Source organism: Rhinolophus sinicus, chromosome 4, assembly GCF_057876585.1.
Source record: "Rhinolophus sinicus isolate RSI-liver-muscle chromosome 4, RSI-T2T, whole genome shotgun sequence".
Classification (NCBI taxonomy): domain Eukaryota; kingdom Metazoa; phylum Chordata; class Mammalia; order Chiroptera; family Rhinolophidae; genus Rhinolophus; species Rhinolophus sinicus.
In genome coordinates, this window is record NC_142504.1 from 57573795 (window position 1) to 57588225 (window position 14431).

The following is a 14431-nucleotide window of genomic DNA, read 5'->3' on the forward strand; positions in this document are numbered from 1 at the left end:
CATGCAAAAGTTGCTCAGAGGAGGAAAAATACCCATAAAAAGAATTTCAACTTTGTCAATAATCATAGAAATGTAAATTAAAATAACAATGATGTATCATTTTATAACTACAAAATAGACAAAAATTAAAGTAAGTTATATTATCTATTTTTAGGGGGATAGAGGTAAAAGGACACTCTTATGCATTGCCAGTAGAAATATGAATTTTATAGTCTTTATTTAAAACACAGTCAACAATATATACTAAAAATTTCAAACCCATATGCCCTTTGGCCCATGAGTCTATATCATAGAAACAAAAGCACTATGATTAAGGATCCTTGTAATAATAGTTAATATTTATTGATTAGTTATTATAGACCAGGTTTCTTTGCAAAGTGTCTACATGAATTACACATCTCATAATGATCCCCCTATTTCACAAATTAGGAAACTGATACCTTTATGGGGAACTTGCCCAAGATAACTTAGCTAGGAAGTGGCAGAGCTGGACAATCAAACCTAGGTAGTCTGGCTGTACAGTGCAAACTTCTGAAAGCTGTGTGACACTGCCTAAAAAAACAGACAAGGATGTTTATTTCAGCAGTTTTTGTAAAGATACAAATGTAGAAGCAACCTGAGTGCCTATAAGCAGTGGGCTGTTTGACTTCATTAAGGCAGATCTATATATACTGCACTGCATAAAGGACTGAATGAGAATCTTACCAGATGACGGAGGGTGATTTCTTCAAGATATTGTTTAGATTGAAAAGAAGCAGAAAAGTATGAAAAATAACATTCAAAAATTGAAAACAAATGATGCAAAACTTATATGCATATAGATATAGATACTTAAATATAAATAACTTAGTGTGTGATCATCTGATTTAGATGAAAAATATGGAAGGGTACATCGTATTCAACATGGGTCACACAGATGAGGTGAGGAGAGAGGAGCCAGCTAAGCCAGGAGAACACAAAAACAATGATGATAACAAGGCATCTGTGATTGTATTAATGAATTTATATATGAATTTATGCGTGTGTAATTTTTAAAAATAAATCCCTAATGGCTAAAACATCATATAGTACAAATGTCTTAGCTAAATTATTAGAGGGAAAGAAATGCTGCAAACATGAATTCTGCGATCATTTTCATACTCCTGTGGACATGGTGCTTGCCACATAAACTGCTTTGCAGTGAGCCTCTGACATATTATATACAAGGCCTGATGATTAAGTTTGTGACCTTGTTACAATAATGTTGCTAATCTTTTTTGATATCAGAGGTATTATTCGTTATGAATTTGTACCAACTGGACAAACAGTTATCCAAGTTTGCTATTTGGAAGTACTGAAAATGCTGCATGAAAATTTAGACGACCTGAACTTTCACCAACAATTCATGGCTCCTGCATCACGACAATGCACCAGCTCACATGGCACTGTCTGAGAGGGAGGTTTTAGCCAGTAAATAAATAACTATATTGGAACACCCTCCCTACGCACCTGATCTGGTCCCCAGTGACTTCTTTCTTTACCTGAATATAAAGGAAATATTGAAAGGAAGACATTTTGATGATATTCAGGACATCAAGGGTAATATGACGATGGCTCTGATGGCCATTCCAAAAAAAGAGTTCCAAAATTGCTTTGAAGGATGGACTAGGTGCTAGCATCAGTGCATAGCTTCCCAAAGGGCATACTTTGAAGGTGACCATAGTGATATTCAGCAATGAGGCTATTTCTAGGATGAATTCACAAACTTAATTGTCCAACTTTGTATGTCACACATATGTGCTATTACTTCGTTCACCCTACTTCTGGTTTCGTCCATTCTCCATCCCATTTTGCCATCCCTCCCCCCTTTACTCAGCGCAAAAATCTTTAATAATTTCCACTGTCTACAAAATGAAGTCCAGATTCCTCACATCCTCAGGCAGCCCAAACACTAAGACGGCCTGCCTGAGACACCATCAGCCTCTCCAGACCAGCTTCTCTGCCCTCCCTGCTTCCACAGGGGCTGCACTCCACTCCCCATGTGACATGCCCTATTTCCTGTTTCTCTTCTCTCATATCATGGGTGTGTCAATGAAAAACATCCAGCCTAAGAGAAAATATATAAGGTTTATTTGAGGTAAACTGACAATTACTGGGAAACAAAATCTCAACGGATTGAGAAAATGCTCCACAAAATTGCGGTTTTCAGTTTATTTTATACATAGAATCAAAGTAGGATTATATGAAATCCACTGGTGGTAGATTAAAGGGGTGGGATAAAGCAAAGGGTGGGTGAGGAATCTCTGGGATTGGATAAAAGTAAATTGGAGAGACAGGTACTTCTTTCACATAGGTGGGCACAGGATAGTTAATAGTTCACATAGAGATGTTAATCAAGGGACAAGAATAATAATGAGAGATTCTGCAGTTTCCTGCACTGGTCTGGAAAAGGGGATTACTGACATTCCAAAGATGTCATCTTAGATTCAAAAAGACAATAGACAGGCTCACTTAAGGTGAAGACTGACTTTATGAAGGATATGGCTTCCCGCCATGGCCCACCTTAGTTATGAACTTCTTTTTATGTTCACGCCATCTTATGTGGGCATTTTTAGTCTCCTGACCTTGTCAGATTTAACCTGTGGCTCCTTTTCTGTCCTCAGGTTTAAATTTCATCCACCCTTAAAGCCCACTTACCATAGTTTGCAGTTTCTTTGTGATTTCTTTCCTGAACTTTCTTCTGAAAGATAAGTTCATATTGTCTTGAGTTCTTTTAAAAACAAAGGTTTTCAAACATTTTTAGCTGAAACCTTGCTTTCCAAATGAAATTTGCATTCAGTACCAGTATGTGGAACAGATGAAAATATAGCTGATCTCTTCCAAGGAGCCAGTGTGTCTGGTCAGTTGTCCACTCAAATTCTGCTTCCTTGCTCCTATCGCTATACTTCTGTACAAAAGAGTTTGGAAAAACATTTCTCTGGACTACTGTTTGAATTTCTGCTTCCATCTCTCCCTGGCTATTTTGCATTGTAAATATGTGTATTAACATTGACACTGGGTCAGGCAGCACTTCATTGTCTTTGTTTGCTCTCTGCAGCCAGCATGATTTCTGGCCTAGAGGCAAACCCTTCAGTTCCTGAGGCAGTTGCCACACAGTAAGATGTTGTAGATGAAAAATCATCCAGTTTAAGAGAAAGCTTATAAGAGTTTATTTGAGCCAAACTGGCAATAATTGCCAGGAAGCAAAGTCTCAATGGATTGAGAAAATGCTCTGGAAAATGGCAGTTTTGCAAACTTTTTTATACATTAGAATCAAAGGAGGAGGGTTACAGGAAATCCATAGGTTGTAGATTAAGGGGGTGGGAGAAAGCAAAGCAGGGAAATCTCTGGGATTGGATAAAAAGTAAAATGCAGACACACACTGCTTTTCATTGTTGGGTACAGGGTAGTTAATAGCATTTTACAGCACATGGAGATGGTATTTGGAGAACAAGGTAACAATGAGGGATTATGTAGTTTCCTGCTCTGGCATAGTGGGTTGTGCCACCTGGAGGGGGGTCAGGATAAAAGGGATTACTCTGACATTCCAAGGGCATATTATCTTACAGATGCAAAAAAAGAGACAATAGACAGGCTCACTTAAGGAAAAGATTGACCTTTGTCAAGAAACCTACTGGCTCAGGGATGTGACTACTGACCAAGACCCACTTGTAGTTAGGAATTTTTATGTTCACGCCATCGTATGTTGTTATTTTCAGTCTCCTGTTAGAGCAGTTCCCAGGTACCATAGCCACTAGGAACTTTCCCAGCATGTTAGTGCAGTCACTGGTGAGATCATGTTGGAGCAGTTTCCGGCGACCATAGCCACTGGGAACTTTCCCAGCATGTTAGAGTAGTCACTGGCAATATCAGCCATTAGGGGCTTTCCTGTCAGATCAGTATCTAGCAATTACAGCTGTTAGAGACCTCCCCGGCACCCCAGGCAGCTTTAACCAATCCCCTAGCACCGCAATAACAATGGCGGCAAACCCCCCAAACTGGAAAGCCGGAGGCTACATAACCAAAATGCCGGACCCCGGCGAGTGCTCAGTCTTTGGGAATGATCCCGCTGAGCCTGCCGGAGAAATAAAGTTGTGTTCTCCCTGATCTCTGCGTGCTGCTTGAGTTTCTCGGTGCTCGCAGTTTTCCGCAACATCCTGAGCTTGTCAGGTTTAACCGGTGGCCCCTTTTCCATCCTCAAGGTTATGGCTTCAGAGCTAGGCAAATCCACAATAAATTCCTTCTCCAGCTCTCAGTTGTTGTGACCTTGGGCCGGTTTCTTAACCTATCTGAGTCTCAGCCTCCTTCTTCATAAAAAAGAGAGAAAAATGCCTGTTCTGCATGGTGGTTGTATTACCGGGAAATGACATTGAACCTCAGTTCTTCTCTTCTTGAAGGAATGAATTCAATTAAAAGACAGAATTTTGTGCAGCAATAAGACAGCAAGAAGTTTATTAGTAAAAGAAAGTACATTCCGAGAGATGGAGCAGGCTAACCCAAGAGAGGGAAACAGCCTCTCCTTACATTGCATGAGGGCTTTTACTTCTGTGGGTAGAATTGCCTCCCCCTCTCCCTTCTCTTATCTCTTTTTCTCCCCCTGAGGTTCCTAGTCCTCTGGCATTTAGCAATGCATTTCTTTGACTTAGGGGCCTGTGTAAACACACCCTTTTGATTCAGGGGCATGTGTAAACACATTTCTTTGGGGTATGTGAAAGCCTGAAATCCTGTTGGGCAGCTGCCAGGGGTCTTGACCCAAGTAGGGGGTACAGCAAGGGGCTTTCTAACCACTTTCTTTTTTCCTGCTCATTTCTATCTATCTACCTACCCTATCAGTTGTAAAGTTACAGAAAAAGTAACAGGCACCCAGTATGTACTTAATAAATGCAGATGTTATCATTATTTCCTTGAGTATATGTGTTTATTTTATAGAGACATCTGAAGGCTTTAGAGAAAGCTAGATTCATTCCTTCAATCCAGCACTATTGACATTTGGGGTCAGATAATTCTTTATCGTAAGGACTGTCCTGTGTGTTGTAAGATGTTTAATAGTTGCACCACCACCACCTCCAGTTGTGACAACTGAAAAGGTCTCTGGACATTGCCAGATGTCTCCCAGGAGGCAAAACCACTCCCTGTTGTGAACAACAGCTTTAATGTTCCAGTATGGAAAGAGATTGGGGGAAAAAATGTCACATGGCTGAACAAGAACAGCAACATTTTTGCAGGAAAAGAATATTTCTTTGGGCCTGCAGTTTTATAAAAACACATTCACCATTGGAATAAGTCATATATTAGACATTACTGGACCAGCATAACCCAGCCTCTGAACTCAGGGGCCACTGTGCACTCAGGCGCCTCAGTCCACACTCTGATTCCCTTTTAATCCATCCAGACTTGAACCTCCCCCTTGCTTTAATCATATGTTTCCCATGGACTCTTCAAGGGCAAAACTTAGAGAGAGGTCATGACTCTCAGGGACTGAAGATTCCCACAGAGTTACTCTGGGGGTTTCAGGCAGGCAGTTCACTCAGGCCTGGGTGCTGTCATCTGCCCAGTAGCAGGCCACCGGCTACCTCCTTCAGCCTCCAGCTGTACAGGAGAGTCAGATACCACACCGCAGCCCTCCCACAAACCTGGAGGGAACAATTTACAGAGCAAACCACTTGGCAGGGACGCCAGGGCCTGGCTGAATCCACACTTAGCTGTGAAAATAGGAGAGTCACCTAGCTCCAAACCTTGAACTCAGTTAACAAGGCTGTGCACACCGCTGAGGGACTGAGAACAGTGCTGGGTGTGGAGGGGAGCCAGGAGTCAGGAAGTGTGATTCAGCGAGGAGGAGAGGGAGCTACAAAGAATCAGAACTCCACTTCCGTAGTGCTTCCTCCAGAACAGCTTCATAGCAAGGATGTTCTTACTGGTGGCAGCTGCCGCTGCTGTTTGTACTGAGTGTGCACTTCCCAAAGGGAGTCTGCTTGTTTTAACTTTCTCTAGCAATCCAAAGCCCTGAAAACTGCTCTTTCAGGGAGCTCAGATACATGGAGCAACTAGAAGGGTGCAAGGTTTCTGTGCGAGCAAGGTAAGAAGAGAAGGAAAGACTTGAATCATAAGAGAGGGAGTACGATTGATGGCACAAGAGCCCTGAAGAGTCAGGAGGGAAGATCTAGTGTACAAGTGAAGAGAGAAATTTTGAAACTGGGGCTACCCCTTCTTCCTCTGGCCTGGAGAGAAATAACTGGCACGTGTAGGTTGCAGATGCACACTTAGAAGCTGGTGATACACAGGAGGTTAGCTTTGGACAAAAAGAAGAAACTCTCCATGAGAAATCTAATGGAGGGTAAGGGGGATCAAATATATGGTGATGGAAGGAGAACTGACTCTGGGTGGTGAACACACAATGGGATTTATAGATGATGTAATACAGGATTGTACACCTGAAATCTATGTAATTTTACTAACAATTTTCACCCCAATAAATTGGAAAAAAAAAGAAAAGAAAGAAATCTAATGGAGCTGTCCACATTCTTCCACTGAAGGAAAACAGGCCATGTCTTCTCACCACTGAGACTCACGTTTGACTGACTCTCAATATAAAGCATTTTTTTCCCTATTAAATGTGGATTTCTTCATATTTTGCTATATTGGTCATATTTTTGTGGTGTCTTAAGTCCAAATGAGTTTCTGTGGAAACATCTCTGATTGGTAAATAAATAGAAAAACAAGATATGTGTTTTTAAAAAGTCAGGAATACTACCTCTCAGAGTAATGGCATACAGAATCTCCTGGGGAGTTTTCACACAGAATGGAGCCAGAGGAAGACTCTCTCTTCCCCTCAGTTGAAGATTACTAATGGAGGAAGGCCCCATTCCTGACCCATCAGGATGTCAGATCCCTCAGATATCTGGAATACAGGAAAAATTGAGACCCATCATCTAGTGCTGGGGGGAGGGTTCCCATGGGACCCACATGATGTAGCTGGCATGTGGATTTTGCCATGACTGTGTCTGGTATGTGCAGTCAGGGGACATGCCTTGTCTTCTCACCTCCTCAGCCACCTCCCCATGGTATGCACTTGCATCTGATGATTTACTTCAGGCCTAAGGCCACTTCCAGGAAGAGAAGCTGAATACTGCCCATCATTGGAATCAGATACATGGACATGTTCGATGTGCTTGTGAAGGGGAGCCAACAGGGAGTAAATTGCAAGGAGGAATCTGGAGTCCTCAGAAATACCCAATTCTGAAAGAAATACCAGAAATACCCAATATAGCCTAAGAGAAGCAGAAGAATGGCACAGCAAGCTGGAGTGGTAACAGAGACCAAGGTTCAGCTGTGACTATGTGCTGGAAGCTGCTGCCTAAACCCATCATGACTTTGCCAGCCTAGGGGTTAAAGGACAGTGAGTGAACTTTGAAAGCAGTCCTCCCAGGGTCTCAGCAATGCCAATGTGAGTCCCCTTTAACAGAGCAGGTCAACACAGAGGAGCTATTTTCCACTAGCAAAGTGAAAATGAGAACAGCCACTCAGAAGAGCAGATCTCAGGTAGCAGATGGGGGCTGGTGGCAGTGGCACTAGAGCATGTGGCATATTGACCATTTCTTGGATGTGCTGAGATCAGAATGGCTTCAAGAATGGCAGCCCATAAAAAAGGGGAAGCAGTGTCACAATCCATGATCAGGGCTAGTCTGCAATATAACATGAAAGTCCTTGTGGTGTCTCCAGAGAGGAAGGAATGACTGAGGCCTAGAAATTCACACATGGAGGCTCTTGATCAGGAGACCTAGGGGCCCAGATGTGACTAACACATGCATTTCCACAGACAGCGACGAGGAGGCTGCTACTTCTGTAGGAACTTTCATTTACTTTTAGAACTCTTCATTTGTACCAAGTAACTTAGATCTAAACATAAACTTTTTTTTAATTTGCTTAAATTACCTGGATAGTTCTTCAGTTATCAATTCAGAAACTAAAGAAAAGTATTTTCTTTCCATCTCATAATTCCTACACATCTGTAACCTGTGTTAACAAATACAATCAATTTCCCAACAAGTAATTGTTCAAACTAGATGAGATAAATAAAGTACACAATTACTAGAATTTTTTTCATCATTATACATCATGAAATTATACATCATGGCAGTTCCTCAACTGGGAAAGTTTTTCCATTCCAGTCTATGCTTTTGAAGTTACTGTTTTGGATTTGATTTGTATAGTTGCTTTATTGTGCTTTATACAAACACATCCCAGATCATAGTTCATTGCCCTGGAATATATTTTACTGTACATACTAGACTGGCTATGAGCCATCCTGCCTATGTTTAAATAAAGCCAAACAATGTGGTTTCACAGGCTGATGTGATCATAGCTTGCTTGCATAGCTATGAAAATATATCTAGAACTTACTAGTTTCCCACATCAGCCTGTGAAACCAGTGTAATTTTGTCTTAAGAAATTCCATCTTATTGTCTACCTCATTCTAAGCAAATAATTTTTTTTAAAAAAAATTATCTTTAGGTGGCCTGCATTGCAGCCTCCTGTGCTAGAAAAACCCCATCTGCCACACTCCGTCTGATCCCACCCCCTGGTTGAGAAGCAAGCAATGGGAAGCATAGTTGCAAAGTGCTGAGCAAAACACCAGACTCTGAGATCCCCTCCCCAGACCCTGTTTTCCTCATCACTCATGATTGGTCCAGGGTGGGCATCCATCCTGAGTTGGTATAATTAGGGACTCATGCTGGAAATCTGGGCCTAGGTCGAAGAGAGTTAAGTTGGTCTCTCTAGATACTTAAACTCCAGGATTTAAAACATGGGAAGTGTAGACAGTGAGAGGGAGGAAAAAAAGCAGATGTTCACAGAGAAGAGACAAGGATAAGGGAGGGTGAAGCCACTCAGGTCCTTCATGTTCCTGATGCCTGACTACATTTTTGACCCTGGGTTCCATCAGACACCACCAGGACCTTATAATGAATTTTCCCATTAGCTGAAGCTAGTTGAAGTTTACTTGAACCAAAATGTTTCTCAATCGCACAAGGAGATGTTAGAAGTCAACATTAAGTAATAATAGCAATAATAGCCATCATTTAAAGACTGTTTTCCAGAAGAGGAAACAGAGAATAGGTGGTTAAGTCCTTGCGCAAGGTATACACACAACTTGGTCCCCAGACAAGTGGATTAAACTCTCTACTGTTCAGCTTCTCAAAACAGACACAAAGGAAAAGGCCTGGTCAATTATCAGGCAAGTATGGGTTGGTGTCCTCACTATACTACTTGCCCAGGGCTAATTATTGGCCCTTGATTTCTTAATGGAATTTCTTTGTGAAATAAAGATAGTCATAATTATAAAATAGAGTTGTTGTGAGGATCAATGAGATAATGTAAATAACATGAGTTGGCTCAATGGGCATTCAGTAAAAGATATTTCAAACCTGTTTCCAATTTTTCACTTATAATTAATTGCAATGACTAGAACTGATGGAATATTGTGAAGGGTGGTGATAACTCAGCATCCGTCTATATTTTTACTGTTAAATGTGATGCTGAGATAAACATTCTTTATTATGTTAAGGAAGCATTCTTCTATTCCTGGTTTACCACAAACATTTTTTTCTTTAGAAATTGATGGTGGATATTATCAAGTAACTTTTCATCTTCTAACCAAAAAAAAAGTAATATAATTTTTGTCTTTTGAGCTTATAATTACTTTTAATCATAGGATGCCTAATATTAAACTGTTCTTAGTTTCCTAAAATTAAACATCCTTAATCATCTTGCATTGTTTAGAGAATGGATTGATAAGAGTATATTGTGGGATTTTTTTAATGATTTTTTAAAATGTATGAGTAAGATGTCTTTAGTTTTCTTTCTTTTACTCTTTTCTAGATTCCATTTTGTGGTTATGATAGCTCATAATGATGAATTAAGAAGTTATCTACCCTTTTCTAATTTCTGAAACTACTTAAAAAGCAGAAGGGCTTTCTGTCCAGTAAAGGCTTAAAAGAACATGTATTTAAACATGTGTATGTGTGTGTGTGTGTATGTGTGTGTGTGTGTGTGTGTGTGTGTGTACACACACATATCCAATCCCAGCCTTAATTTTGAATATAGTCCTTTTTCCTAAAGTTTTCTGGTTTACTTCTTCTTGAATAGATTTGAATAATTTATATTTTGCTAGAAAATTTACAATTCATTGAGGTATTCCATTTTTAACATTGAGCTAAAAATAATATTCTCATGTAATATTTTCATCAACTTCATACATGAGGATACTCACTGCCAGCCAATATTACCTTTTCTCTGTACTAGGGGTTCCGGGACCACCTCTAAGTGAGGCTAATACTTGGCCCGGCACCTCTGTGTTGACATTTGCTCTCTTCTGCTCTGGGTGGTCTCAGACATCTCTACCTGGATGGCCACAACCCACCATCATGTTAGAAGCATCGCTGTAAAGCCTTAGAGTCAGTCCAGTTAGAGTGGGTAAGCCTGTACTGGTGTTTTATACACAGGGTTGTGAATACCATGTTGGAGACCAGTCAGTTATTGGGGTGGTCAGGAAAGAGCACCCTGGCCTCGAGGACTCTAAGACATTTGATTATCCTATAAGCCTCCTCATCTACTCTGCCCCATAGCACCTGAAGTTCTATTTACCTGTAGTCCCTTCAGACTCAATAATAGTTGTGTGTTATTCCATGCAAAAAGAATAGTCTACTACTTCAAACATGACAATTTCAAGTATTGTTTATAATTACACTTATTCTACAGAATCAGATAATCTATCCATTTTAACAATGTTTATAGCAGCATAGAATAGGAAATCTTTTGAGTCTAAAAACCCTCATGAAAAGTAGTGGAGATGGGTTAGTTGGGAATTCCAACTGGGAGGATCTGACAAAAGTCACAACTAAGTCTATGCTTAGGTGAAAATCTAGTTAGAAGGGAAGAAACCAGGGAGACCCCAATTATGGAGGTAGGTGCCAGGAGTTAGGCAAGGCTGACGTGGTGGAGAAAGCAGTGGGCTAGACCAGGCAGACAAGAAGCTGTTTAGGAACAGGGCAATGATGGCATTAAGCTCCAGGAAGCCTCCACATTCAGCTAAGAAGGTTATCAGCAAAAATTCCTGGAAGCTATTTGCCCCAACAAGGATTTAAGTCAGTAAATGCCCTTATATCTGGATGTGGCCACCTCTACATGACGAATCCTTTCCAGCAGAGACCTTGTTCTTTGTATGTGGTTGGCCTGGCAATATTAATAGCAACGTAGGCTCAGCTTACTGCTTACCACAATGTGATCCCATGTAAATCTCCCCACTGACTGTGAGCCCTACTGCCATATGTGTTTCATACTAAAATCTTCCACTTCCCAGCATAGCATCAGGCACACATTAACCCTCTGGACCATTTGAATAGGTAAGAATGCACAGTCCAGAAAACTTTCTATGTCCTTGGGTTCAAGTGCTCCTCAAGTTCCATGTGGGCTCTTTATCTAGGGTTCCAAAATTCCCTTTCACCAGTGCTTTTCTCCTCTTGGCTCCTTATACTCTCAGGTCTGAGAAGAGGATCCTTACAAAATGACTCTGTTCAGGTACTTCGGGGAGAGAAGGGTTCCCTTAGTACATACCAAGTACATAGGCATTTTTGGTAAAGAATAAGGAGGAGACTGGGTGCCTCCCTTTTGTCATCAATTGTCAAATACCTTAGGTGACTTAAGATGAGTATTATAAAGAAACATATCAAATAGAAATAAAAATGAACATATTTAACAATGTAAATTTCTACCAGTCCTTCTCTGCCTTGTCTGTGTTCCAGGTTCAGGTTTAGCGGTCGTATCCTAGGCCTGGCTCTGATACATCAGTACCTTCTTGACGCCTTCTTCACAAGGCCCTTCTATAAGGCACTCCTGAGATTGTAAGTGTATTGTAAGCCACGATCCATCTGGCCCCAAATGCAGGTTAACAGGTGTTGGGTATCCCTACTTACCTCTGGCTCTTTTGTCCCTGTTTTGACTAACTACTCCTATTAGGTTTATGGTGGTTTACTTTTCTGAATGCTTAGATATTACAATAAAAAGGCATTTGGAGATTTTATGTAAGCATAGGGGAAGACTGTTATAATGTCATATAATGGTTATGAATTAGTTTATATAAACAATTATAGTAATATTACAAGCATTTCATTAAACTACTAAGTAGAATTGATTTGTCTGAAACTTAGTTGTTTTAAAACGATACTTTTCTCCAATTGCGATGGAGAGCTCATGAGTCAATAATTATTTCATGTTTATTATTGCAGATATTTTAGTATTTTCTTTTTTGAAATAGTAAAAGATTAATCAATATGTTCAAAAGTATCAAATTGTTAGAGTAAGTCTATATTGTTTTAGCCAGTAGCGGTATAACAACATTTTGGAATGAGGTGTGGGCAGCCATTTCTTTAACCTTTCTCCCTTTAAATGGACCCAGGCCCTGTGATTTGAGTGACCTGGAATATTTGGATGAGGAATTCCACCAGAGCTTGCAATGGATGAAGGACAACAACATCACAGATATCTTAGACCTTACTTTCACCGTTAACGAAGAGGTTTTTGGACAGGTTTGTGAGACATGGGGCTTGGAAAAAAGATTTTGCTTTCTTATTGTGGAAAATTAACATAACAAAATTTACCATTTTAACAACTTTTAAGTATATAGTTTAGTATTGTTGTGCAACCAATTTCCAGAATTTTTTTCATCTTGCAAACTGAAATTATACCCATTAAATAATAACTCCCTCTTTCCAGCCCCTTTCAATCACCATTCTACTGTCTCTTTCTATGAATTTGGCTATACTATGTACCTCATATAAGTGGGATCATACAGTATTTTTGTTTATGTGACTAGTTCATTTTACTTGGCATAATGTCCTCAAGGTTCATGCATATTATACCGTGTGACAGTATTTTCTTCTTTTTAGGGCACTGTATGTATATACAACGTTTTGTTTATCCACTCCTCTGTTGATGGACACTTGGGTTGCTTCTACCTTTTGGCTACTGTGAATAATGCTGCTATGAACACAGGTGTACAGATATCTATTTGAGTTCCTGTTTTCAATTCTTTTGGATATATACCCAGAAGTGAGATTGCTGGAGCATATAGTAATGGGATTTTGTTTTTAAACTAGAAAACAAGAAATCTCATCGAAACTATAATTCTTTGAACACCACTTCCTTTAATAAGGCTGCCCATATCATCTTCCTTCTTTTTCTTGTTATGACATGGAACTACTTTACAGGTTTTTTTTTCAATTACAATTAACATTAAATATTATTTTATATTAGTTTCAGGTGTGCAGTTAGTGGTTAGACATTTATATAATTTGCGAAGTGATCCCCCAATTAGTCTAGTACCCAGCTGGCACTATACATAGTTATTACAATATTATTGACTATATTTCCTATGCTGTATGTCATGCAGGGTATCAGGGGGGGTCTCCGCTCCCGCTCCCCACATAAGAACGCAGGACATGGTGAGGCCAAACAGGAACACCCACGGAGCCATAGATAGGGGAGTCATACCACTATACTCTCGCTGGCGGCATCCGCCTCTGCAATCCGCTCTTGCTAGCTCAGCCACCATCTTCTTGCTAGCCCCCATTTTTCTGCTAGCGTAGCCACAGCAGTTATATTAGTGGCCAATGGCTCACTGGTTACAGCTGACGGCCAACTAGCCACAGCTGATGGCCACCCAATCACAGTTGATGGCCATTTACTACCTAGGCCAGCAGCTTTCTATGAGAGGCCGAGAGCCTGGAAACTGCTTTTTGGGGTTCTGTCCCCACACTGTACTTTACATCCCCATGACTATTTTGTAATTATCAATTTGTAGCTTTTGATCCCTTCCCCTTTTTTACCCAAACCCCAACATCCTTCCCCTCTGGCAACCATAAGTTTGTTCTCTGTATCTATGAGTCTGTTTCTGTTTTGTTTATTTTGTTTTTTAGATTCCAAATATGAGTGAGATTATATGGTATTTGTCTTTCTTAGTTTGACTTATTTTGGTTAGCATAATACTTTCTAGGTCCATTCATGTTATCGCAAATAATAAGATTTCATTTTTTATGGCACTGTAATAATTGATTGCATATATTACCACATCTTCTTTACCCAATTGTCTATTAATGAACAATTTGGTTGTTTCCAAATTGTGGCTATTGTGAATAAAGCTGCAGGCAACATAGGAGTACACATATCTTTTCAAATTAGTGTTTTGTATTTCTTCGGATAAATACCCACAGTCGAATTGCTGAGTCATAAGGTAGTTCTATTTTTAACTTTTTAAGAAACCTCCAAATCATTTTCCATAGTGGCTGCATCAGTGTGCAATTCCACCTACAGAATGCAAGTATTCCCTTTTCTCTGCATCCTGGCCAACACTTGTTGCTTA

General features: G+C 40.1%; 1 protein-coding gene across 8 annotated transcripts in view; it reads left to right on the plus strand.

Moving 5' to 3' along the window:
- HECW1 (HECT, C2 and WW domain containing E3 ubiquitin protein ligase 1) overlaps window positions 1–14431 on the plus strand; it is a 527464-nt gene that overhangs the window by 481462 nt on the left and 31571 nt on the right. For all 8 annotated transcript variants that reach the window (XM_088797859.1, XM_088797857.1, XM_088797858.1 and 5 more), the window contains 2 exons: window positions 11817–11915; window positions 12470–12599. In XM_088797859.1, the coding sequence (XP_088653985.1) occupies window positions 11817–11915; window positions 12470–12599 (229 nt within the window). The remainder of the gene's footprint in view (window positions 1–11816; window positions 11916–12469; window positions 12600–14431) is intronic.